Source organism: Bos taurus, chromosome 7, assembly GCF_002263795.3.
Source record: "Bos taurus isolate L1 Dominette 01449 registration number 42190680 breed Hereford chromosome 7, ARS-UCD2.0, whole genome shotgun sequence".
Taxonomy (NCBI): domain Eukaryota; kingdom Metazoa; phylum Chordata; class Mammalia; order Artiodactyla; family Bovidae; genus Bos; species Bos taurus.
In genome coordinates, this window is record NC_037334.1 from 57,973,038 (window position 1) to 57,999,377 (window position 26,340).

The 26,340-nt window shown below is 41.1% G+C and overlaps 1 protein-coding gene across 14 annotated transcripts in view; it reads right to left on the reverse strand.

Annotated features, from left to right (window-relative positions):
• PPP2R2B (protein phosphatase 2 regulatory subunit Bbeta) overlaps nt 1-26,340 on the reverse strand; it is a 509,482-nt gene that overhangs the window by 176,838 nt on the left and 306,304 nt on the right. For 5 of the 14 annotated variants that reach the window (XM_059888050.1, XM_059888049.1, XM_059888053.1 and 2 more), the window contains exon 3: nt 1,645-1,785. The exons of the other annotated variants lie outside the window; for them this stretch is intronic. In XM_059888050.1, the coding sequence (XP_059744033.1) occupies nt 1,645-1,785 (141 nt within the window). The remainder of the gene's footprint in view (nt 1-1,644; nt 1,786-26,340) is intronic. 14 annotated transcript variants of the gene reach the window in all.

Consider the following 26,340-nt stretch of genomic DNA (forward strand, 5'->3'; position numbering starts at 1 on the left):
AGTCTGTATACCAATTTGGAGAAAATTAATACCTTTTCTATGTCAAGTGGGCAGGGAAGGCCTATGCTTTTAAACACCAAATAACAACACTTGTTTATTTTGGGACTAGTATCATAAACTTAACTTTCCAAAAGGGGCTTTAAGTACCATGTTTAACAACATGTAGCCTTCTTTGATGGCAAACTGAATACAGAATTATATTTCTTGACTATAACAAAACAAAAACTCAATCATCTGCTAAATGACAAGATGCTCTCACCAGTAATAGAGAGTGGTGGGGACTGTGGCTTGCAGGAGAAAGCATGCTGCCTAGGAACAGGCAGCTACATAATTTCTCTAGTTGTTGAGACCATGGACACAGCATTTTCACGTCTTATAAAATTTCAACGGAAGCCAGAAATCAATTTTTTAAAAATCTAAAATGTTGGCAGCTATCATAACATAAAATGAAACAGGTAAAACACACACCTTGATGGACTGGATCCAGATACCAGCCAACTCTCTGTCGTTTCTGGGCTGAAGGAGCCAACAAGAAAGCCTCTCCAGTCTCAAGAAGTTTACAATCCAATGGAAGTAACAGAGAAACAAACACTGCAAAGCAGTACCGCATGCTCCGGTGCCAGTTGGAGCTGCAGTGGCAAGTGGCAGGACCCTTAACTCTGTTTTGGGAGGTCAGAGATGACTTCCCAGGGAAGTACATTTATACAGTAACTCAAAGTAGCTAATTCAATATGTGCTGTTTAATCCATAGTATCTCTAGAAAACATTGATAGGATCAAAGCACAGGGCAAAGCTTTGTTTCTGGGTATCAGAGAAAGTAATACATAAGAGGTCATATAATCCAAGGATTCTCCAAATATCATGTCACTTCTTAGAGGAATTACAAAGCAAAAGCTTTCTAGAGGTGACAGTTTCTCCAGCCTCTTAGAGTAATTCTGAATTTCTTAAAATCACTTACAGGGGTATAATCTGACCTCAGCCTGCCTCTACAGCCTCTTCTTCTGTCTCCCCATTCCTGCCTTTTTTCTGCTTTTCCAATATACAAAGATTCATGTTCTTGTGTTTTGTCATCCATCCACCCAATCACCTACCCATTCGTCCATTCACTCATCCATCTATCTATATCCATCCATCCAAGAAATATTGATTTAGGACCATAATTCCAGGTACTGGTAACACAGCAGTGAATAAAGCTGACTCAGTTCCCACCCTCATTGGCTTTACATTCCAATAGGAGAGACAGACATATAACATGTGGTTGATGTGAGGAGTTCTATGAAGAAAAATTAGACAATGTTAAGGTATAGGAAATAATGTTACCATTTTCAATAGGGAGTTGGGAAGGCTTCTGGTTAATATTTGAACAGAACTTGAATGAATCAATGGAGCAGACAATAGAAGTATAGGGGGAAGAGTTTCCCAGCAATAAGAAACCACAAGTATAAAGAGCCCGAGTGGGAACACATCTGGCCCACTCGGGGAGCAGCGTGGAGGGTAGAGTGTGTGGAGCATGAGGGCAGCAGGAACTGAGGTTGGAGAGGAGGCCCCATCTGTGAAATTCTGAGGGCTTGGTTCACACAGGCCCTCAATGTAAGGAGAAGGCATTGAAGGATTTGAGAGGGGCAGTGACGTGATCTGACTTACAGAGAGCAGACAGTGGGTAGAGACATGGAGACAGATAATCCTGTTGGTAGGTCATCACAACAGTCCAGGTGCGAGAGGGAGGCGGCTTGGACCAGTGCAGTAGCGATGAGGGCAAGGAGAAGCTGGCCAATCTGAAATGCTCTGGAGATTGAAGAGACAGGTATGCAAGGGGAAGGAGTCAAGGATGACACTCAGGGTTTTGTCCTGATCAAGTACATTTACTGACACAGGGACCATTCTGTGCCTACAACTTCACAAGGCTGGCTCCTCATCATGATTTCCACCTCATGCCAATGTCCCCTTTTTGGAGCATCTTTCCTGACCACCCTTGATTCAATTGAGAGTTCTGAGTTTAATTTTTTCCTCAGGACTAACCAAATATATGAAATTCTCTTTATCCTTTTATTTCAACAATTGATCATCTGGATTTCCTGACTGCAATGCAAACCCCAAGAGAATAAGGACCATGTCTACCTGGCTACATCCTCAGTACCTAATTCAGAGCCTAGATGATGGGACATGGTTGATAAATGTTCGTTGAATGAGGCTTGGATGGTGTGAGACAAGTTAAAAAAGGCTGCAGTTTCCTTAGTGTGGTTCTTTTCAGAACCTTGACTAAAGCCATCAGTTAATCAATGAAATAATATTGATTATTTGGTCCAAACTCTGTGCCAGAGTCTGAGAAAGCAGAATTGAGCACAAAAAGTACAAAGCTCCCCATGGAGCTTACAGCACTCTGGTGGAGTGCAGTAAATACTCTTACACACATGCGCTTCCCCTGTGCTAAGAATTCAGAAGGGAAGGTTCCCAGAGCTCTGACAGCATGGGATCTGGGGATCCATTCTTGTCAGGTAAGCACAGGGCAGGCAGCTCTGAGCTGAGATCCACAGGAGAAATCCCCGTGGGCCTCAGGGATCTCTGAGCAGGGTATATGCTCAAATTGTAGATCCTGGTTTCCATGGTGCTTCTTGTGAGAGTAAACATTTTGGCAAAAGCTGAACTTCTCCAGTCTTCTCAGGTACTGGGGCTCAGCTGGGTTAGGAACACAGATAAAGATGAGCAGCTTTTTCATGACAAAACTAGGGTTCTGCATTTATCATGACACATGTGCAAAATGGCAACAACACCTACTTAAACCTACAGTCACTCCTAAAGGAAATCAACCCTGAATACTCATTGGAAGGACTGATGCTGAAGCTGTAGCTCCAGTATTCTGGCCACGTTGATGCCAAGAACTGACTCCCTGGAAATGACACTGATGCTAGGAAAGACTGAAGGCAGGAGGAAAAGGAGACGACAGAGGATGAGATAGATAACATCACCAACTCAATGGACATGAGTTTGAGTAAGCTCTGGGAGTTGGTGATGGACAGGGAAGCCTGGTGTGCTGCAATCCATGGGGTGGCAAAGAGTTGGACGCGACTGAGCAACTGAACAACCACCACCTACTTCAACAGGACTGCTAAGGGTGAAAGGTATTGATGTTTATAAAGTGCTTAGTACAGTGCCTGATATACAAGAAACACTAAACAACTAATAATAATTATCATCAGATTTCAAACTCTTGAGGGGATCAATATGTGATTGATTACCCTTACTCTTCCTACACATAAACATCAAACAACACAGTACCTCCTTACACACAGAAGGGGTGTAATAAATATATGTTGAATGAGTGAATGATGGTTGTCTCAATGGCACACTATTTTGGATCAGGCCAACCAACCATTCTAATGAGGGACGGCACAGTAAATAAACAGAAATCAATCAGGCCAAGCCCTTTTGTGAAGTTAAGCTGTCAAATGGTTGGTAGCTGCTGTTAATGATTCTTGCCAGCCAAGGACACTGGACAATTTAAATGGTAGGAAGTCAGTATGGTTGTTGACTTTAAAGTAAGCATAAGTTATATGGTGGGAGGGCCCAGAAGATTCAGTGATTTTATGCATCAGTAACTTGCAATAGGAAAGCTCAGCCGGAGTCCAGGAATAGTTGCTACTGAAATGGCATTTCTTTTGCATTCAAATCTACAAGCTAGATTGGTGCATGTGATTTCTCAGCTGCTACCAGAATATAGGAAGTAGTTTTGAATGAACACTAATCAACCAGGCTCTCCAGGGGCACCTTGTACCTGAAAACCTCTGAGCACTTTGTAAACAACAGTTAAGTCTCCCTGTCCCCTGAGGTATGGGCTCTGGGATTTTTGCTTATATCAAGCAGAGTTGAAGCAGAAAAGCTGTAATCATGAGCAAAGTGGGTGTCAAAAGGGATAATTCTCATGCCCCTCACAAGTCTAAACTTGAAAAGGGTCAAAATTATCTCCAAGGCCCCTAAGGTATTTTACCTGATATTTTACCTGATAACGTTAGTTCTACCACAAGTCCTCCCAAGCGTCTGGGTGGGGGATGAACAAAGGGTTGAAAATAAGAATAGCCACTTTAGAGGGCAATTTGATACTAACTGTTATGGTAAAATCCTTCAACTCAGCAATTCCACTTCAGTGCATTTTAACTAGAGAAATCCTGGCACATGTGCTAAACAGGCATCAGCAAGCACCCCCTCCGCTGTGTTTTCTATGAAAATCTGAGATTAAGTTCAAGGTGCATCTAGCAAGAGGAGAATGATTAAATAAAGAAGGGAACAGTATGCAGTAGTTAAAAGAATAAACCAATACATATAACAAAAAAGCACATAAAATAATATGTCCATCATAAAACAGATTACTGAATGACAAGAGCAAACTATAGAATCCTATGTGCTGTACGACATATGTGGTGTTTAAAAATATGTCCAGAAACTATTAAAATTTGATTCTCTTCTTGTAGCAAGTGGAACCTGATTGACCTCCCCTTGTATGTGGGCCAGACGTAGTGACTCATTTCTCATGAATAGAACATGGCAGAAATGACAATGTGTCACTTTCAAGACTAGTTCAGAAAAAGGCATTGTGGCTTCCTCCTTGATATCTTTCTCTCTCTCTCTCTCTCATCACTTGCTCTAGAGGAAGCCAGCTACCCTCTTATAAGAACACTAAAAGAGTCCTGCAGTATGCCCAGGTAGCAGTCTTCGGCCAGCAGCCGATGATGGACTGAGGCCTCCAGCCAACAGCCATGAGTGAGCCATCAGGGAAGCAGATCCTCCAGCTCCAGTCCTGCCTTCAGATGACTGCAGTCCTGGCTTATGTCCTGACTACAACTTCATGAGAGATCATAAGTGAACTCCTCCCACCCCCAGTACAGACATCTATGCATTCCTCACTCTTAGAATACTAAAGGTTTTAGCTATGAAAAGTACATTATTTCAAACCGCTGAGTGTTGTGACAGCAATCAATAACTAGTATACCATCTATATAAACATTAATTTAAAAAAATTTAATACATAGAGACAAATGTATAGAGGAAGGTCTGGAAGGATATGCTCCAAAGCGGCACTAATCCCCTGAAGAGTGGGATTGGGACAGTTAAGGTGAAATTAGCTTCACCTTCTGTATTTTTGCTGCACAAGACCCTGTACATGTATTACTGGCATACTTTTCAGTTAAAGGAAGGAAATGTAATTTAAAATTCCACTACTTGAGAATTTCATGGTAAGTCATATAAGGCTGAAGCTTACCTTTGATCATCTCCAAGAAAGAAGGTTGCTTAGCAAACTTGTTTAATAATAAACAAGGTGATTAGCAGAGCTCTCCAACCATACTTAAGAAAGCCAACTCCTGTCAGTTACTCTTACAAATCACCTCAGTCCAAGTCACACACAATAAGTGATTTATTTTATCCATGTTTCTTATCTATTGGTATTCACAATATTCTTACTCCCAAAGAATAGCCAAATTCTTTTGAAACTGACAAAGGTGCCTCCATTGAAAAAACTAAGTTATATATTAATGCACATTGTTCTTATCAAGCAGCTTGAAATCAAAGAGTTTATGTCGTCAGGCTAAGGTTATGGAAAAGGTATTTTTAAAGTAACTTTGTACTGGATTTCTTTTAGGCTTGTGCTAATTTGTTTTTCAACTTTGAGCCTGGGGGTCTGCATCGTTTAATGGAAGTTCTGTGGCAAGGACCCTGATCTCCGTCTGGGGTTAGACTGGCTGCAGGCACCAAAGTTTCATGCATTTTCAGTGGAATTGGGTCCAGAGCTTAGTGCAAAATGCCTTCTGGGTGACTGACCAGAAATTCAATCACAGCACATTCATTTCAAAAATCCCTTTCATGTATCATTTAAAAGCAGCCTGCATATTTAAATTTGCATATCTCTGACCCTGGATTTTGGAAACACAGGAGAAGAATGAATTTCTATTTAGTTTTCGGGATGATGGAAGGAAATAAACCAGAGGCATTTCCTTTCCTTGACTACTGGGTAAATTTACTACTTCTGAAGGATTCTGAACCCGCAGTTCTGCAACATAAGCCGCTGTCCCATGGAGCCTGGGAATAACAATAACTAACATTTATAGAGCATTTTATACTCTTACAAAATGTGTTAGTATTCACTGCCTCATTTAACGGGCAGAGAGGCTCTTAATTATGCTTTCTGATGAGGGACAATGATTCTTTCAAACCCAGCATCTGCAGAGATTACTCGGGTTTTCCTTTCAAAGGAACACACTAAAGAAATGATGATGCCATGCTCTAGACTCACCAGGCTGGGGAAGAGTACACTGTAGCAGGTGTGAGACTGGTTAACTTCCCCACACCACAGCATGTGTCTAGTTTCTTTCAATGAACTCAAATGTATATGTGACTCTCTGCTACAGGAAGACAGGAAGGTGAGAAAGTAAATGCAGGAACTTCAGAACCTTGGCTCGAATCCTGGCTCGGCCATTTTCTAGATGCACAGTCTTGAGCAAATTGCTTCTTTGTTAAATATTTCAAATCACCAAACTTCTCAGTTTTCTTATCTGAAAAGTGGGGCTAGTGTTAATGCCACAAACATCATAGATTTTCATGAGAAATACATGGATGAATTCACACAGGATGCTAGAAGAGCGTCTGGTGCATCACCAACACTTGGTAACCATTGCTGCTGTTACTGTTACATACAACGTGCTGCACTTTAGGGTGGGTGGGTCACAAGACACATCCTTCATTCATTCCAGGTGTGACTAAGAGGCTGTCTGCTGGGCACAGTGCCCAGCTCTGAGGATGTATCAGAAGGGTCCCTTAGGAGACGTGCATTTCTGGTGGATCAGTCAGATCCAAACAAAATTAAAAGTGAATGAAGTGGTAGAAGGGTTATGAATGGGGAATTGAGTTAGAGAATGAGTGAGCACAGGTACTATTTGATTTTTGAATGTGAGACCCAGAGTTTCAAAACATTGGAGGAAAAACAGTCTCAGTGGAGGGAATAGATAAATGAGAACCATGAAGGAGGAAGGAGCTGGGCAGGTTCAAGGGCTGATGGACCACGGCAGAGAGATGGGCTGGGTGTGTTCTGGCCATGGCCAAGTGTTATGGTTTTGTTCTGCATGGAAAGGGAAGCCACAGAGGGTGTGAGGCAGAGAGGTAACATGGTTTCATAGAGATTATTTAAATATATGGCATTCAGTAAAAATTTAACATATGTAATTGTACCATGGATAAATATCTATTATACGCCCATACACATATATTTGAATAGAGTATTGGCTTTCATGTGGGCTGAGGATTGGGGAATGGGGTGACGAGAGCAGGAACATAATAACTGAAGAGACACCTGCCAGCAGAAAAGTACAAAGTGTCAGTGGTGTCAGAGGTAAGATGTGGATAAGCAGAGAAGGGGGCACCATCTGAGGTGACCTTGAAGAGGGCGTTGCTTTTAGACATGCAGAGGTGTCTGGAAAACCCAGAGAGCATCGCTAATTGATGTATATCTTGCAAAGAGGCCATATATTAATATATCTTCCCTTGCAGTGTCCCAAATTTATATACGGATCTTGGAAATCTGCAAACAGGTGAAACCTGGGAGAGGGAGCATTTGTGTATCTCTTTTATTCCAAGTTACAGGGCACTTAAAAACTACTCTGTGGAACCCAACGGCAAGGAGGGTCCAGAAATAACCATGACTTGTCTGCACCCAAGTGGAACTCACTGCCTTGACCTCGCCTTGGCTTCTGAAGGCCAAGGAAACCCATAGAGCCTGACTTCCATTTTCCACAAGGCACTGAGGTCAAAGGGAACCTCTCCACGCCTTGAACTGAAGCTGAGTAAACACAGGCAGGCTGATATCCAAATGAAAATGACTCAGGAAGGACATGGAGCTCCCAGTGCCTGCTGCATCAGCAAGTTCAGGCAAAGACCTCACATAGTGATACTATTCCTAGATTCATTTTGCCCACATCAGTGTTCTGTTTACGCCCTATTTCTGCCTGGTGGGCCACCCGCACCTCTCAATACACACATCTGAGATGTTAGCATTGCTGAGAGTTGCTCATACAAGCATTCTCTTTGGATCAGAGCTTTACAATGGTCACACGATTGAAATTCCAAATGACTGTCCCAAAGGTTAACCCACAGCAGCAAAAGAACATGCCAACTAGTCTCAGAAGAGCTGGGTTCAAGTCTCAGCTCTGTCATTAACTGGCTTCATGATTCTGGGCAAGAATTCACATCCTGTGAATTTCAGTTTCCTCTGGGTTGCAAGTTGCCAACATCTACCTCAGATATCTGTCAGAAGGATTAATTATAATGCCATTCCCTTCTCCAGGGGATCTTCCCAACCCAGGGATCCAACCGAGGTTTCCTGCATTGCAGGCAGATTTTTTTTTTTTATCATCTGAGCCACCAGGGAAGTACAACTATAATGCACATGAGGGTATTTTATAAAATTCATAAGATACAAGTATGGTACTATCATCAATACTGTCAAATAACATCAAATGTTTGCACAGTACTGAACAATGTTTAATTATTTTCATTTGCTGTATTTAGTTAGCCAACAAATGAGGTCTTCACTAAGTTGGTTCTTTGAGAGGCACAAAATCTTGTCTGATTTTTGTTCCCCAGCAAAGTACCAGCACTTCATGGGTGCTCGATAAACCAGTGGTGAATGAAAGAAGGAAGAATGAACAAAACCACTCCAGGGAATGGACCAACATCCCTTTGTGGGAGACAGAGAATATCATTCCTGTTTCACCTGTCTGGATTCTGGCAACAGCCGGGTTTAGCAGTGCCATGAACTAAAATTTCACAGATATATTTATGACGGAACAGGGCCTAATCCTGCCTTTCCAGCATCCTAAATTGGTCCACTTTGGTTCCTGTTTTCTCCTACTTGGAATGTTTTTTCCAGTGGAGTGAAAGCCCACTGCTTTCCTATTGCAGTCTTTCAGTTCTCTCTCTTAAGCCATCTGCTCCTTTATGTCAAAACTTATTGATTTTATTTGAAAACTTTTAATTAGAAGCTTCCAGGCAGTGGCGGAGTTAAGTTTAGATACTTCCAGCTTGTCTCATCCTCAGCAGCTGCAGTAAGGCAATAAGGCTTATGATTTAAGTTCATTATTATCTTCATGTTGATGTCATTTTGTTTTCCCTCGCTATTCCATTGTTCCAGTAAGTTACATAAGGCTTAACAGCCACCAGATTAATACTGCTTCTTAGAAATGACCTTCCAGGGATTTTTTCCTTATGTGATCAGATGCTGGCGAAGCTATGATAATAAGTAATAGATGTCTCCATTCTACTTCACCTTTAACCCAAAGACTACAGAAAACTTTACAAACATTAATTAAGCCAATCTCATTACACTCTAGGAGAAAAGAATTATCCACTGCAGAAAACTAAAACTGAGTTTAAAGTCATCTCTGCAACATATTTAGAGTCAGGCAGTAAGCAAGAGAATTACGTCTGTTCTATGCTATCAAAGAATTGTCTCCACCTTTATCTCTGTGGGCTTGGAAAGTTCTTATTCATCCTACAAGACTCTGCTTGGCTATCACCTACCTCAGGAAGCCTCCCTTACTTTACCTTCCAGGTCCAATTAGATGCATCCCATCTCCCTTCTATTCTACTGTAAGCATCTTCACAGAACCCTCATTGAACATTTTAGAGATTGTATTCTCACTTATCTCTCTTCCCAGACTTCAGTTTACTAAGGATATGCACTCATTTTTCTCACCAAAGATGTGCAATTTATGCAAAATTAATTATTTTAGTGTCCCCCCCCCCCAAATTTATCCCATAGTCTGGCACATAACAGATGCTCATGTTTGTTTAACAAGACTGGATTCCTGTTTTTGTTTTTAATAGACTTTATCTTTTTGAGCAGTTTTGTAACAGTTTTAGGGTCACAGAAAAATTGAACAGAAGGAACAGAGAGTTCCCTCCTCTCTCCTGCCCGTCCATGTCCCCCTCACATTGGCTTCTCAATTATCAACATCCCTCACTAGAGTGGTGGTACAGTGTTACAGTGGATGAACCTGCATCGACACATCACCACCGACCAGCGTTCATGGTTTACATTAGGGTCCACTTGGTGGGTGTGGAAAAGTGGAGAATGATGTATCTCCCCATGGTAGTATCCAGAGTAGTTTCACTGCCCTGAAAACTCTGTGCTGTGCAGAATTCCTTTATCAATCACCAAAGCATACTTTCTGTAGTGTGGTCAGAAATCTCCTAGCTTGTTATTTAGCACCAAATTGATAGGGCAAAACAAAACAGGGCAACACAACCTGTTGTAACTTCTCTGTAAAGTACACAGACTCGTGCATTGAAGAACTTACCGTTCCTCCTGGTCTGGAACACAGTGAATGAAACGGCTTCTCTCTGTTTGCCCTACAAGTGTCCCTAGGTCCTAAAAGATTTGATACCACACAGAGCCTGGACCAGCGGCCCTCATTCTGTTTTGTACAGCAACATACAAGGATGAAGTGTCCATGTGAGATGCTCTGATTAATGACTCATTTTTCCTTTCTTCTTTAACTTGAGAGAGAGGGCATAGGGACAGAATTGAGAGGGAGGGAGAGTATCACAGTGATCTGAATCCACTGTAATTTATATAAAAAAGCAAAACATTTGCTTTAGCTGTTGTTAGCAGTTAATGATTATGAGAAGGCTAAGGATTAGCAACAGTGTGTTGCGATAGCATAGTTGTGCCTGGCAGCCTGCAACTTGCCTTTGTAGACAGTGAGAGCAGCCAATATTCTTAAATAACTTTGGGGTAACAGGAAAGGTATGTCTCACTGAAGCAGACAAAACTTTTCTATATACAACAAAAAAATTAAATGAGATAATTGCAAACAAAGCATTTAGCCCAGCATGGAACAAACAGCAAACACCCAAGGAATTCAGCTATTCTGTAGGAACGGAATACTTAGTAATTATAATTAGTAATAGGAATTACTAATTCCTATTTATTGAGTGCTTATTAAGTGCCAGGAACTACATCAAGTGCTGTGTACGAACCCTCTTAATATTCCCAATAAACCTATGAGGTATTGTTCTAATCGTATTTCACAAATAAAGTATATGGACTTCACATATTTTTTTCACTGGGTCTCAGCTACTCATAGGAAGTGGAAAATTGGGTTTAGTTGCCTCCAGAGCCCAATAAGCTATCCTGTCCCTTTTGAAGCAAATGAGTGGCACCTATTAAGTGCTTGTGTGCCCCACCATGCATTATGCAGCTGCTCTACAGATGACATGAACACTGCCCTCAAGTAAATTCTGGCTTAGCTGGAAAGGACAGACAACATACCCAAGTGAAAGCTAACAGGCTACTGTAAAACAGTACATGAAAGATGGTTATTTTGAGACATGAGTCTGCCATCTTCCTGTCTGCCAGCTTTCCAAATAAAGTCATTATTCTTTGTCTCAAAAAAAGAGACTACTTGGTGAATTGCCATTAAAAATTTTAATCTAAATATGATCTGGGTTTAAGGAAAGAAGAGACCAAGGGGCTGGAGAGGTCAGCAGACCCTTCAGGACTTGAGATACATCTGGTCTATATGCTTGGTTGTGATTTTGTGGGTGGGAAGTATATTAGAACTACTTGGAGGGGGCTTTCTAAACTCTACTCCCCTCACCCTTAAGACACATACTTGAAAAATTACTATTGAAGTCTGCAATGGGTATTGATAGAAATAACTAGAGGGTAGTGTTGTGAGTCTGGAGGGCTTCCCAGGCGGTTCAGTGGTAAAGAATCCATCTGCCAATGCAGGAGACACAGGAGATGTGGGTTGGATCCCTAGGTCAGGAAGATATCTTGGACAAGGAAATGGCAATCCAATCTAGTATTCTTGCCTGGGAAATCCCATGGACTGGAGAGCCTGGTGGGCTACAGTCCATAGAGCCTCAAAGAGTCAGACACAACTAAACAAGAGAGCACACACACACACACACACATTGTGAGTCTGGGCTCTGCAGACTATGCAGATTTGGACTATGTCCAGTCTCTTTTTGAATCTCAGTTTTCGTATCTAGAAAATGAGGAAAATAATTACAGTAATGAGAAAATGTATGGAAAGCCCCTAGAACAATGCCTGGTGGGTAGTGAATGGTCAATGTATGATGGCTAATAGTAGTAGTTCTCTGGCTTGATGGTGGATAAAATGGTGAGGATCACTGATCTAAGATATCCGTGAGATAGCAAACTTCTCTGAGTTCTCTGTAGGACCTGTACGGCAGAAAAGAAGCTGAGGAGGAAGTGACAAGCACTACATTTTCCATTTATCTTAGGGCTTAAACCTTCTAGTCTAAAGCCACCTTAGACTGATGGCTCTTCTTAAACAGCTCCAACTCCAAATGGCCACTTAAACATAATGGGATGCTATGATTTCATATGACATGCTCTTGGGACTGGTAGAATTTCTTGAATGAATAAAATGCTAAAGAGAAAAAAGTTAATGATGTTGGCTAAAATACAAGAATGGTTTACTGAAGGATATTGGATAATCTTCCAGATGAGAGATTTTTAAGAAGAGACAATACAAATCAACAATACGGGCTCAAGTGTATAACTATTTCTGAATTTGCTCAAACATTTCCTGGATGCTTCACACTTCCCACCTATTACATGAGGACAATAATAGTAGTGACAGCTCTATGTGAAGAGCTGTGGGAATTAAATAAGATCATGAATATAATGTACTTAGCCTTGTGCCAGGCACATAAATAGGACTCAAGAAATAATCAGCACTCTTGCTATTTCAGGTGCTAAGTTAAGATTCTGGGCTACAAAAATGAATAAAATACCTAAGAGTTCTCATAACAGTTTCTAGTAGTTGTTTCTTAGACGTTTAACCTCAGATATGCAGATAACACCACCCTTATGGCAGAAAGTGTAGAGGAACTCAAAAGCCTCTTGATGAAAGTGAAAGTGGAGAGTGAAAAAGTTGGCTTAAGGCTCAACATTCAGAAAACGAAGATCATGGTATCTGGTCCCACCACTTCATGGGAAATAGATGGGGAAACAGTGGAAACAGTGTCAGACTTTATTTTTCTGGGCTCCAAAATCACTACAGATGGTGACTGCAGCCATGAAATTAAAAGACGCTTACTCTTCGGAAGGAAAGTTATGACCAACCTAGATAGCATATTCAAAAGCACAGACATTACTTTGCCAACAAAGTTTCGTCTAGTCAAGGCTATGGTTTTTCCTGTGGTCATGTATGGATGTGAGAGTTGGACTGTGATGAAGGCTGAGCGCCGAAGAATTGATGCTTTTGAACTGTGGTGTTGGAGAAGACGCTTGAGAGTCCCTTGGACTGCAAGGAGATCCAACCAGTCCATTCTGAAAGAAATCAGCCCTGAGTATTCTTTGGAAGGAATGATGCTCAAGCTGAAACTCCAGTGCTTTGGCCACCTCATGCGAAGAGTTGACTCATTGGAAAAGACTCTGATGCTGGGAGGGATTGGGGGCAGGAGGAGAAGGGGACGACAGAGGATGAGATGGTTGGATGGCATCACTGACTCGATGGACTTGAGTCTCAGTGAACTCCGGGAGTTGGTGATGGACAGGGAGGCCTGGCGTGCTGCAATTCATGGGGTCGCAAAGAGTCGGACACGACTGAGTGACTCATCTGATCTGAAACTCTTTTTGGACAGAGTTCTGTTCTAATCTATTCTATCCATCCCTATCTATCCAGAGTCAAGCACAGAAGTGAAGCACAGTATGTTCTTAATAGTTGTGACTTGAATGAATGAACAGGTGCATGAGATCTAATCCTTGTGCTTAAGAAACTCAGAGGTGGGATGAGAAACACGTGGACAAGAGGTTACAATGCAGTAAAGGTGTTGTGGTCAAGATGAACTCATCTGCAAAATAGAAATAGAGTCACAGATGTAGAGAACAAACATATGGATACCAAGGCGCGGGCGGTGGTAGGACGAACTGGGAGATTGGGATTGACATATTCACTACTATGGATAAAACTGATAACTAATGAGAATCTATTGTATAGTGCATGGAACTCCACTCAGTGCTTTATGGTGATCTAAATGGGAAGGAAATTTTGAAAAGAGTGAATATATGCATACATATAACAGATTCACTTTGCTGTACAGCAGAAACTAACACAACACTGTAAACAAACAATTCTAAAAAAATTAACAAAAAATGTTTTTAAACAAAGGCTCTGTGTTCACAGAAAGCCTGACTGACTAGTATTACTGTCCTGGAGCAAACGAGACGAAGTTGAGGTCTGCCCTGTCTCAGGCTAGCAGGTACTAAGTCATCTGAGTAGAATATACCAACACAGCCAAAAATAAATAAATTTCTAAGCATCCAACTGTAGTCACTTAAAGTCTTCTGGCTGAGCCTCTGTCATTTGGCTAATGTTCCCACACATCAGTGCAGAGAAACCTGTGACCCTCCTGACCCCAGGAACAGTTTTCTGAGCCTGTTGTGTTAGATTTCTGCCCGGAGCACTTGGCCATAACAAAGTGGAGAGGGAAAAATCAATACAACCGGAACCGAATGCACACTTAAAACATCAGCCTTCAACTGTGCAATCATGTCCTTGTCACTAACATCCAAGTGCTTTTGCTCCATGATCTGCTCAGAGTCTTATAAGTAAACACGAAGGAGGAAATGGAAACGGCTCCAGGGCATGGGAGAGAAAAGTGCTGTTACAAACAGGGACACACACAGTGACAGCTTCCCAGGGTGGAGGGGTGGCAAGAACACAGCTTGTTTGACTGTCCACCGTGGATCCTTCAGAATTTCCTCACCCTCTTTGAGCCTTAGTTATCTCATCTGGAAAGCATAAGCACTAACACAGTTAAGGTTGTTTGGCAAGTCAGTGGACATCAATGCCTGTAAAGTGACCAGACACAGCCTGGCTCTCGAACAGTGTTCAATAAATGGTAGCTTATTAACCAGCTTTTCTGTTGCTCGTAAGGAAGTGAGCAAGGCCAAAGAGGCCAAAGGCAGTGAACATGATTTATTAGCCACCCAAGTAAATGCTGTAACATAGGTTTCCATAGTTTTGTGCAAAGAATACTAACTAAACACCTACCACCATGTGCGACAGACTCTGTTAAGAGCTAGGAACCCAAAGGTGAATAAGACTAGGGTCCTTCTCTACAAGAACATGAATCATTTTAATACAACTCTTAGGAGAGACTTCATAGAAGCGAGAATGTACAAGGTGACAGGAGGAACTGAGACAAGCAACTAGCTCAATACGCAGAAGACAGAAGTTACACAAGTAACAAGCAAGTCAGCCTGGGGGATTCCCTGGTGGCTCAGTGGTAAAGAATCTACCTGCCAGTGCAAGAGACACAGGTTTGATCCCTGGTCTGGGAAGATCCCACAGGCCATGGAGCAATTAAGCCCATGAGCCACAACTGTTGAGCCTGTGCTCTAGAGCCTGGGAGCTGCAACTACGGAAGCCCACCTGTGCGCAGCAAGAGGAGAAGCCACAATAATGAGAAGCCTGTCCACAACTGGAGAGCAGCTCCTGCCCATCAAAAAAAAGAGACTATAGAAAAGTCCACGTGGCAACAAGACTTTTGACCATCACAGTCACAAATAAATAAATAAATTTCAAAGCTTACAAAAATAAAATAAAGGAGGTCAGCCTCATGAAGAAAGGTGGACCAGGCCTCCCAGATTAATGAAGCAGCCCTGAAGACAGACAGGCCTGGAATACCACGGAGTGTATGGGATGCAGGGACCTAAGGCTGGGGCCATGAGCAGGAGAAGGACACGGAAGCCTTGTGGGCCCCCTTTCGACGGAATGTTCCCTGAGAATATATGAGTCTTTAAGAAGGGATGAAATTTATTTCTATAAAAAAAGCTGAGCGCAAAAGAATTGATGCTTGTGAACTGTGGTGTTGGAGAAGACTCTTGAGAGTCCTTTGGACTGCAAGGAGATCCAACCAGTCCATCCTAAAGAAGATCAGTGCTGGGTGTTCACTGGAAGGACTGATGCTGAAGCTGAAACTCCAGTACTTTGGTCACCTGATATGAACAGCTGACTCATTTGAAAAGACCCCGATGCTGGTAAGATTGAGGGCAGGAGGAGAAGGGGATGACAGAGGATGAGATGGCTGGATGGCATCACTGACTCAATGGACATGAGTGTGGATAAACTCCGGGAGTTGGTGATGGACAGGGAGGCCTGGCATGCTGCAGTCCATGGGGTCACAAAGACTCAGACACAACTGACTGATTGAACTGAACTGACTGAAGAAGGGATGGATTGGCATTGAGACACATTACTGGCTTCAGGGTGGACAGGATGAGCTACTATGTCACGAGTGTTTAAGGTGTATTTCTTCATTCTTTTCCAACCCAAACAAGTCCATAGCCTCTTGTGGATGTCTGAGGTCAGTCATACAACCAAGGATGACTTCTGCACACTTAATCATTCCCTAATGGATAAACTGTTTCACACAGGCCTCTTTCGGCTCTCACATTTCCTGTTCCCCCAGAGTCCCTGTTCCTTGACCATGTATTTGTCCACTTCAGCTGCTTCTGCAAGATTGAGTTCATCACCCTCTATTAGGCATCTTCACTTTGTTGTAGTCATAGGTTCCAGCTCTTTGGTTTAAGACAACTAAAGTCCCTCTAATTTCAAGAGCTGATCACTTGTGCCAGCAGAAAGATGTCTATATTGTTAAACAGACCGCAGGCCCAAAATGGAGTCACTTATGCTAAATACAGCTCAACAAACTGGAAACTTAGTACCTAACCGATTGTAGTTTTTACCCTCCTCCAGGAATGTGATCCCAACCAGTCAGCCTGGAATCTCCTGCTCACAGCACTAGAGAGGTGCTCTGTTTGATACATCCCTTCCATCCCCCAAAGAAAGATGAGGTCATCTGCCTTCCTTGTCTCTGCCCCTCTTCTGCTCATCACAGCCTTCCATTTTGTACAGATGCTCCTCTCTGTCTACTAGAGCGGATGCCGCCCAATTCATGAATCACTAAGTAAAGCCAATAACCTCTTTAAAATTCACTTAGATGAATTTTGCCTTTTAATAGATTTGGTGGCAGCAATGAGATCTTTTTAAGCATACTTTTGCTGACTTTGGGACAAGGAAAAACATGGTGCCCTTTGAACCCTTTGAGTTCTCTTTCTCCCTGTTTCCAAAGGTCATCGGTTCTGAGCTCTGTTCTCTGCACTGAGCTCCCAGTCTAATTGGCTTTTCAGTCCAGGGCAGGTTAGCTTGAGTCAGCAGGTGGCTTCAACTGGAAGCCAAGCCTCTAGCCCTTGGTTCAGTTCACAGTTCCCCATTTGACTGTAAATCCAGTCTTTGGTTCTGTCCCCAGATTCCACGGTGAAAACTGCTGCAGTTTCCCATTTGTTTGGAATCAGTCTAAAGCCCCCATTCTTTGGGGTTTACTGGTTTGATTCTCCCCCTAAAATTGTTCCATGTTGGGAACTGTTGGTGGTGCACACAAGGCCCTCTACCAACCAGTCCACAGTAACATCTCTTTGTTACTGTGCTCAAACTACTGCACAATTGCGCTCATCTTACACGCTAGTAAAGTAATGCTCAAAATTCTCCAAGCCAGGCTTCAGCAATACATGAACCATGAAATTCCAGATGTTCAAGCTGGTTTTAGAAAAGGCAGAGGAACCAGAGATCAAATTGCCAACATCCACTGGATCATCAAAAAAGCAAGAGAGTTCCAGAAAAAGATCTATTTCTGCTTTATTGACGATGCCAAAGCCTTTGTGTGGATCACAATAAACTGTGGAAAATTCTGAAACAGATGGGAATACCAGACCACCTGACCTGCCTCTTGAGAAACCTGTATGCAGGTCAAGAAGCAACAGTTAGAGCTGGACATGGAACAACAGACTGGTTCCAAATAGGAAAAGGAGTACGTCAAGGCTGTATATTGTTACCCTGCTTATTTAACTTCTATGCAGAGTACATCATGAGAAACGCTGGACTGGAAGAAGCACAAGCTGGAATCAAGATTGCCGGGAGAAATATCAATAACCTCAGATATGCAGATGACATCACTCTTATGGCAGAAAGTGAAGAGGAACTAAAGAGCCTCTTGATGAAAGTGAAAGAGGAGAGTGAAAAAGTTGGCTTAAAGCTCAGCATTCAGAAAACGAATTTCATGGCATCTGGTCCCATCACTTCATGGCAAATAGATGGGGAAACAGTGGAAACAGTGTCAGACTTTATTTTTTGGGGCTCCAAAATCACTGCAGATGGTGACTGCAGCCATGAAATTAAAAGATGCTTACTCCTTGGAAGGAAAGTTATGACCAACCTAGACAGCATATTCAAAAGCAGAGACATTACTTTGCCAACAAAGGTCCATCTAGTCAGATCAGATCAGTTGCTCAGTCGTGTCCGACTCTTTGTGGCTCCATGAATCGCAGCACGCCAGGCCTCCCTGTCCATCACCAACTCCTGGAGTTCACTGAGACTCATGTCCATCGGTTTTTCCAGTAGTCATGTATGGATGTGAGAGTTGGACCGTGAAGAAAGCTGAGCACTGAAGAACTGATGCTTTTGAACTATGGTGTTGGATAAGACTGTTGAGAGTCCCTTGGACTGCAAGGAGATCCAACCAGTCCATTCTAAAGGAGATCAGTCCTGGGTGTTCTTTGGAAAGTGAAAGTGAAGTCGCTCAGTCACGTCTGACTCTTTGTGACTCCATGGACTGTAGCCTATCAGGCTCCTCTGTCCATGGGATTTTCCAGGCAAGTGTGCTGGAGTGGATTGCCATTTCCTTCTCCAGGTGATCTTCCCGATTCAGGAATCGAACCCGGGTCTCCCGCATTGTAGGCAGACACTTTACCAAAGGACTGATGCTAAAGCTGAAACTTCAATACTTTGGCCACCTGGTGCGAAGAGTTGACTTACTGGGGAAGACTCTGATGCTGGGAGGGATTGGGGGCAGGAGGAGAAGTGGATGACAGAGGATGAGATGGCTGGACAGCATCACTGACTCAGTGGATGTGAGTTTGAGTGAACTCTGGGAGTTGGTGATGGACAGGGAGGCCTGGCGTGCTGCAATTCATGGGGTCACAAAGAGTTGGACATGACTGAGCGACTGAACTGAACTGAACTGATGTTAAGGTGCGTGTTCGTTATCTTGTTTTATGTAGATAAAGAGTATTGCTGATAGGGATCTCAGAAGATAAACAGCAGCAAAATTGGGAGGTATGGATGGAGCATTTAAAGCTGCCAGAGCACTCACCACCTAATTGTAAGACTCCTGTGTCAGGATAAGTTGCTCAAGGAACGAGTTAGAGTGATACCAGGTCACTTGTCAACATCAAAGAAACATCTGTGCAATGAGATACACTATAAAATACCCCGCAGTCCCCAGCCCAGTAGCACATCCCTTTTAGGCATTCACTTGCCTATGAGAGACCCAAAGTCTTATCTAAAATAATAATAATAGGATTCTTACATTCTAAAGAAGAGCAAAAGATACCAGCACATGTGTTTATTTCATGTCTAAGAACTGTAGTCCCAGGAACTGTAGTTATCTACAAAAATGGCAAAATCTTAATAAAAACAACCTCATTACCATGCCCATTATGTGGAACATTTCAATTAGACAAGATCATTCATTTTTAAGTGACTGGAAAGCAAAGGTTCCCAAACTAACTGAACAGAATGGGATACCTGTTTCAATTGGTATGCAGAAGCTTCCAAAAGGCTTTAAGATTCCAAAATAACTTCACTGAAAGATGCACTGCAAAAGGCTCATGAAAAACTGAAGACACGAGAGGTACCTGAACAGAAGTCAGCAAAGCTGACAAGGCTCCTACCCCTCCTCTCCATCCTCCTTTAGCTGAGTGCTCATCTACTCCTTCTCTATCTCAACTGCCTCTCCATTTTGAAGAGATTATTAAACAGCTACCTTTTAAAGTCAAACCACCCCAGGTTACAGGCAGTCCTCCTTAGTACCCTTCACTCCTTGGTCAAAGACTGAACTAACAGTCATAATTAAAGAATCTCCTAAACCCAGGGAGGATTCCCAAAAGATGCTGAATCATTTAGAGCTGTTATAGTGGGCCAGAGGATGAGGCTGCCGGATCTTTGTCAGCCCTGGCACATGCTGGTGGGCCTAGTGAAGCTCCAAACTGGATGAAGGAAAATGAATGGCAAAACCTCAAGGGTGTACTTGAAGAAGTCAGTCTTCCACATGGTCCCCTCATGGACCAAAAAAAGCTAAAAAAATAACAACTGATCTTTTAAGAGTCATTCCTAGTCTTCCCTGCCCATGCAAATCGGTCTGCTATTCAAGAGAGAGATGAATCTGATTTTCAAGTTCATCTGGAAGCTATCTTTCCAAGGCATTCTGGGTTTCATATAACAGATAAGGTCCCTCAACCTGTCTTGGATGCCCTATTTGTAAAGGGACTCTCTCCTGAGATTACGGGACTGATGGAAAAAACCGGACATCACCAGTTCAACTGAACTTATGACCATAGTGAGCACTGTGAAAGGACTTTGGAGTAAAATTATAAACAAAACCCACCAAGCTATTGCTCTCACAGTACAACAGCTCCGAGGCTTATCACCTAAAACAATACCTAGAACTCACCCATTACATCCTCCTAGGGGTCCAGCGCCAAAAAGCTGGCCTAGGGGTCAATGTCGCATTTAAAGTCAACTGAAGCGCTGGAAAAAAGGTTGTCCCCAAAATTTTATGTGAATTTTTCATCATTAACTCAGATCCCCTCATACGTGCCCCTAAAGGAGGGCTCAGGGCACCTCTCAGAACTGATGAGACTCCAAGAAATTTTCTGGTTAACTGCTATATTATTTCATTAAACAACTAAGGGAAACTAAAATTAACTGTTGTTGTTCAGTCACTCAGTCATGTTCGACCCTTCGAGACCCCATGGACTGCAGCATGCCAGGCTTCCCTGTCCTTCACTATCTCCCAGAGTTTACTCAAACTCATGTCCATTGAGTCAATGATGCCATCCAACCATCTCATCCTCTATCGCCTGCTTCTCCTCCTGCCCTCAATCTTTCCCAGCATCAGGGTCTTTTCCAATTTTATTATTGTAAAATTAATAATAATAATCATAAACATTGCCAAATTCTGGTTTATAGAGTTACACCCTCTACTTTAAATCCCACTTGGAGCCTGCACATGGGATCCTGGAAAACCTGGCCAAAGCCAGCTTGTGGTGAAAATTCGTATCAGAGTCAGTTCTCCTGTATCTCTGTGTATAGTATTCAATAAAGAGAGAGATAAAAAAATCCTTTGCACTCTTTGGGGATGCCTCTCAAGTCCACGAGGTTGTTCAAACTGCCAGAAATATTTACTGTTTTGTACCCATTGAAGGCGGAGAAGATATTTAAAAGAATTTTTAGGTAGCTCTGTAGTCAGACACTGGCCAGATTGGAAGCTGATATTCAGAGCCTGATAGAAATTTATTTTTAGTCACCCTCCCCTAAGCTAAAATAAAACTATGTTCCCAGAGGGAAAGAGAAAATAAAAACCTTCTAAAACCCTTGTAAAACAATTTATGGGTAGATCAACCTATGATGTCATTTAAGTTGCAACCCAATTCCTCAGGGAATTAAAAGCAACTGTCCTTATCTTACAAATCTTTCACCAAACCAGAAATGCTCCAGGACTTCTTATATAGGTCATTTCTTTAAAATGCCAACTTTGGAGAGGTAATTCACATCAGAAACAAAAAAACAAAAAGGGGAGAAAGGTCTTTTAAAACTTTGGTGAATAAAAAATTTTATAAATGTCTTTTTACTAATATTAGTAAAAAAAAAAACAAAAAACTTTACCCATTGGAGCAGGTAATCTTATTTCATATATAGAAAATAATTAAGATTAGGACTTCTTTATAACTAGTGAATTTTGTATTATTGTACCTGATTCATGGCAGTCACTTTAAAACATGAGGTATAAGGTCTTTTTTTGCATCTGTCTATATATTTATGTGTGTTTATATATATGGACTCCCTGGTGGCTCAGTGGTAAAGAATCTGCCTGGCAATGTAGGAGATATAGGTTTGATCCCTGGGGAAGGAAATGGCAACCTGCTCCACTATTCTTGCGTGGGAAATCCTGTGGACAGAGGAGCCTGGTGGGCTACAGTCCATGGGGTTGCAAAGGAGTCAGACATGACTTAGCAACTAAACAACAAACAAGAAGTATATATGCTATAGATGTATGGTATTTTCTACCTCTGGATAACATTACCAAAATAATTTGTAAAAAGAGTTCCATTTAATTGGTTTGAATAAAATTAAGCACTTATGTGAATTAAGGATTTCTGAAATTAAAAGATGCTTACTCCCTGGAAGGAAAGTTATGACCAACCTAGATAGCATATTCAAAAGCAGAGACATTACTTTGCCAACAAAGGTCCGTCTAGTCAAGGCTATGGTTTTTCCAGTGGTCATGTATGGATGTGAGAGTTGGACTGTGAAGAAAGCTGAGCACCAAAGAATTGATGCTTTTGAACTGTGGTGTTGGAGAAGACTCTTGAGAGTCCCTTGGACTGCAAGGAGATCCAACCAGTCCATCCTAAAGGAGCTCAGTTCTGGGTGTTCATTGGAAGGACTGATGCTGAAGCTGAAACGCCAATACTTTGGCCACCTCGTGTGAAGAGTTGACTCATTGGAAAAGACTCAGATGCTGGGAGGGATTGTGGGCAGGAGGAGAAGGGGACGACAGAGGACGAGATGGCTGGATGGCATCACTGACTGGATGGACATGAGTTTGGGTGAACTCCTGGAGTTGGTGATGGACAGGGAGGCCTGGCGTGCTGCAATTCATGGGGTCGCAAAGAGTGGGACATGATTGAGTGACTGAACTGAACTGAAAATTCAGAAATATAACAGAAACCAAATCCAACGATTTTCAGATGTATGTGACATGAGATAATTTGTGGTAAATGAAAGCTCGTTTAGGTTTATTGATTAAAGTAGGTATGTCTTCAGAATTAAGAGCATTAAAAATAATTCAGATGTACAACTTTATTCTACTTGGGTTATTGGTCAGATAACTACGTATCTGTTGAAATCTGTGAGCAGATGGGGATGACAGCTGACTTTGTCTAATATCACAAGAAGCTTTTGTAGGTAGTCTAAAAAATTTCCCTGAGAATATGTGAATTAATAGATGTAAACAGGATAGAAGTTTTTAGGTGAACTTGCAAAATGGCTTCCTCAAATATTTTTGGTAACTCGAGACATTAAGGTTTTGTTAGTTAAATTAAATTATTGTTGTTCAGTCACTCAAAGTCACGTCTGACTCTTTGTGACCCCATGGACTGCAGCACTCTAGGCTTCCCTGTCCTTCACTATCTCCCAGAGTCTGCTCAAACTCATGTCCACTGAGTCAATGAGGCTATCCCATCATCTCATTCTCTGTCACCCACTTCTCCTCCTGTCCTCAATCTTTCCCAGCATCTAATGAATTGGCTCTTCGCATCAGGTGGCCAATTTGAATGCTTCATCATTAAAATTAAATAATGGATAGTCATTAAAGATTTAGATCATTTCTAAATAAGATAATATGTTGAAACACTAATTACTGAACACAAGTTTATTTTTTGCCTCCTTTTACAGAGAAACTAAAGATACCTGATTCTCTTAGTAAATATGATCTTGTGCCACATTGAAAAAATTTACTGTGAGAAAGTATGTTTCTAGAAATTATAAAAATGTTTACAAATGTATCAAGCCATAGAATGCTAATGTAAAAGACAATTAGCAACTGATTACTTCTTTATTTTCACTAAAAATTAAGGTTTTTTATGATCAAAAATTCTAATATATTTAATTAAAGCTTATAAAATTATTTTATATATAATGTATAAAATATTTTATTTAAATAGTGGATACATACAAATATGTATACATAATACATAATTAAAGTTAATACAAATAATATGGGGAACATCTCCATATGCAAAGAAAGTAGTGTGTGTGTTTTTGGTAAATGAGAGTACAAAGAATAGAAATATAATTTTATTGAGGAAAAAAAAGCAATTCTGTCCTAAAATGAGACTGTTTATTTCAGTATGGGAAATAGAAAATAAAAGGATAAAAAGTTTGTGGAAAAGGAACCTTGGGAAAAGAATTTTATGTGAGGTCAAGCTGGATGAGATTGAATGAATTCGTTATATGAGTTTCAAAAATAAGCTTTAATGTCAATAATGTACTTAGGTAGATTTTCTGTCATCTGCTGAAAGGACAAGTTTTATTATATTACTGGCTTCCTCTTAATAAGAAATTGTACAACTTTTTAACTTTCTGTAATTGCCTGTGACGTCTTTAGTTGTCATCACAGTCAAATGAATAAGTACTATTTCACAGTGACTTATGATCCTATTTGACCAAATGTTTTAAAATCTTTTGCTATTTTTGACAAACTTTCCCAAATCAAATTCTAAATAGTCTTTTTGACTTAGAACTCATTTTGGGATATTCCAAAGGGCCTCCTGAAAATGACAAAAGATTTGTTTCCTCTCCTTATAAAAAGAGAGATGTTAAACCAATTAGGTTTACTGGATATATTAAGAGTCTGGGAAGCGCTGTCAAATAAGAATATTAAACCTTCATTGTGATGTATTTGTATAGGTAGATGATATAACTGTTGCAGAAATTGTGTGAAATTCCTGGAAATCTAATGTTATCAATCACAATTCTAGTTACTTTCTGAAAATATGTCACAGAAATACCCCAAGTCCCTCGTCAATTGCATTGTAATGAATGCTCATCAGCTCTTCAACCATTTTTGACATCTTTTGTGACTTACAGTTATTGTTTTACTCTGTTGCCTTTGCAAAACTTCCTGAAAAAGTATTTCAGTCTTCAAGGAGAGTCATGGAAAAGACTTTGACAAATACAAGTTTCTGATAACTTTAAGATCATAAAACTGAAATGCGTAAGAACTTCCATAGCTAATGGAAAAACTGGATTCAAATAAAACAAGCATTAATTACATGGGACCAAATGCGCTGAGGAGGAGGATTACAATTTTTTAATGTCTTTTTGTTTGAAACATTGAAACATTCCTTAATGTTTTGTTTTTCCAGATTTAAGGAAATCTTTTTTCTTCAACCATGTTGTGAAGCAATTTGGTAAAGCATATTTTTGTAAACAAAGATAAAACATCTGTGTTTTTCTCCTTATCTGATTCCTCCATAATTCAAAAATGCTTGAGTAGTCTAACACAACAATGTAGTTATTTAGTTAAGTTCAAATAGAATCAGTTCTCCTTGTTACAGAATATAACTAGCAATACTTTTTTACCAACAATTTGACTGTTATGTCATATTTGAGAGAGACATGCACAGACTCAGATGTGGCCAAAGCTTAGGTGGTCAATCACTATTCTTGTTGAACTTACATAAATAACCAGGGAAGGTTTAATGCAAACAAATTTGTTTTATTGTGATTATCTTTGAAAGAAAATGGAGGCAATTGTACACAGGAAAATTATGTCTGTACTTTTGTAGGTATTAGATTCTAGTCTTGTTAACTGTCTTTAAAGTTTTGCTACATATGCTTCTAAATTGAACCAGATCCCAAACTCTTCTAGTTTTCTTAAATATCTCTTTGACTCTCCAAACTAATGTTCCCAATTTTCTCCCATCTTTCTTATTTAGAATCACTGAGAACAAAGACTGCCCTTGAATCTCCTTGGAAGAAATTATAACCCATCTTCCTCACTGCCTAAATGGCAGACTTCAGGGACTTGAACTGAAGTTTCATCTCACAGGGGGCACATCTCGCAGTTGAAGAAGGCTCCACCTGGCCCTGGGACCTATGGAAATGTTGGAGATCTCCAAATGTAACTGACTAGGGAGATAAGTAGCTAACATCAAGGTAGACTGCTTCCCCCAAGAAGATGGGTCAGAAACTTCATACTTTGGGGCTAAATTTTTTTTTTCTTCCCTTTCTCTTCGGTACTCTGGTATTGACCTAGAAAGATAACGTCATCAAGTACATCTCCTAGGCCATTGACAAGGGGGGTCTGAAATCTACCTTTCAGACTGGTACATTTGTCATCAAAAAGTCTGAACTGTGTATTAACAGTGCCACGTTAATGGGAGAGGTTTGTGCCCTGATGGGAATTACCCTTGTCTGTACTGTTTATCATTCATTCTCCTTGGGCTTATGAATGCCTAGATGGCTAGTACATAACCAGGCAATGCCTCTTCGGTTACCTGTGTCCATAAATCTTCACAAGCAAACTGAGACACCCCACTGGTCAACTTTCCTGAATTTGCATCACTGAGTTAGAAAGAACCTACCAGGAAGCTTTCATGATTCAGGATTTACTTTTTTTTTTTTTTGGCAGGTT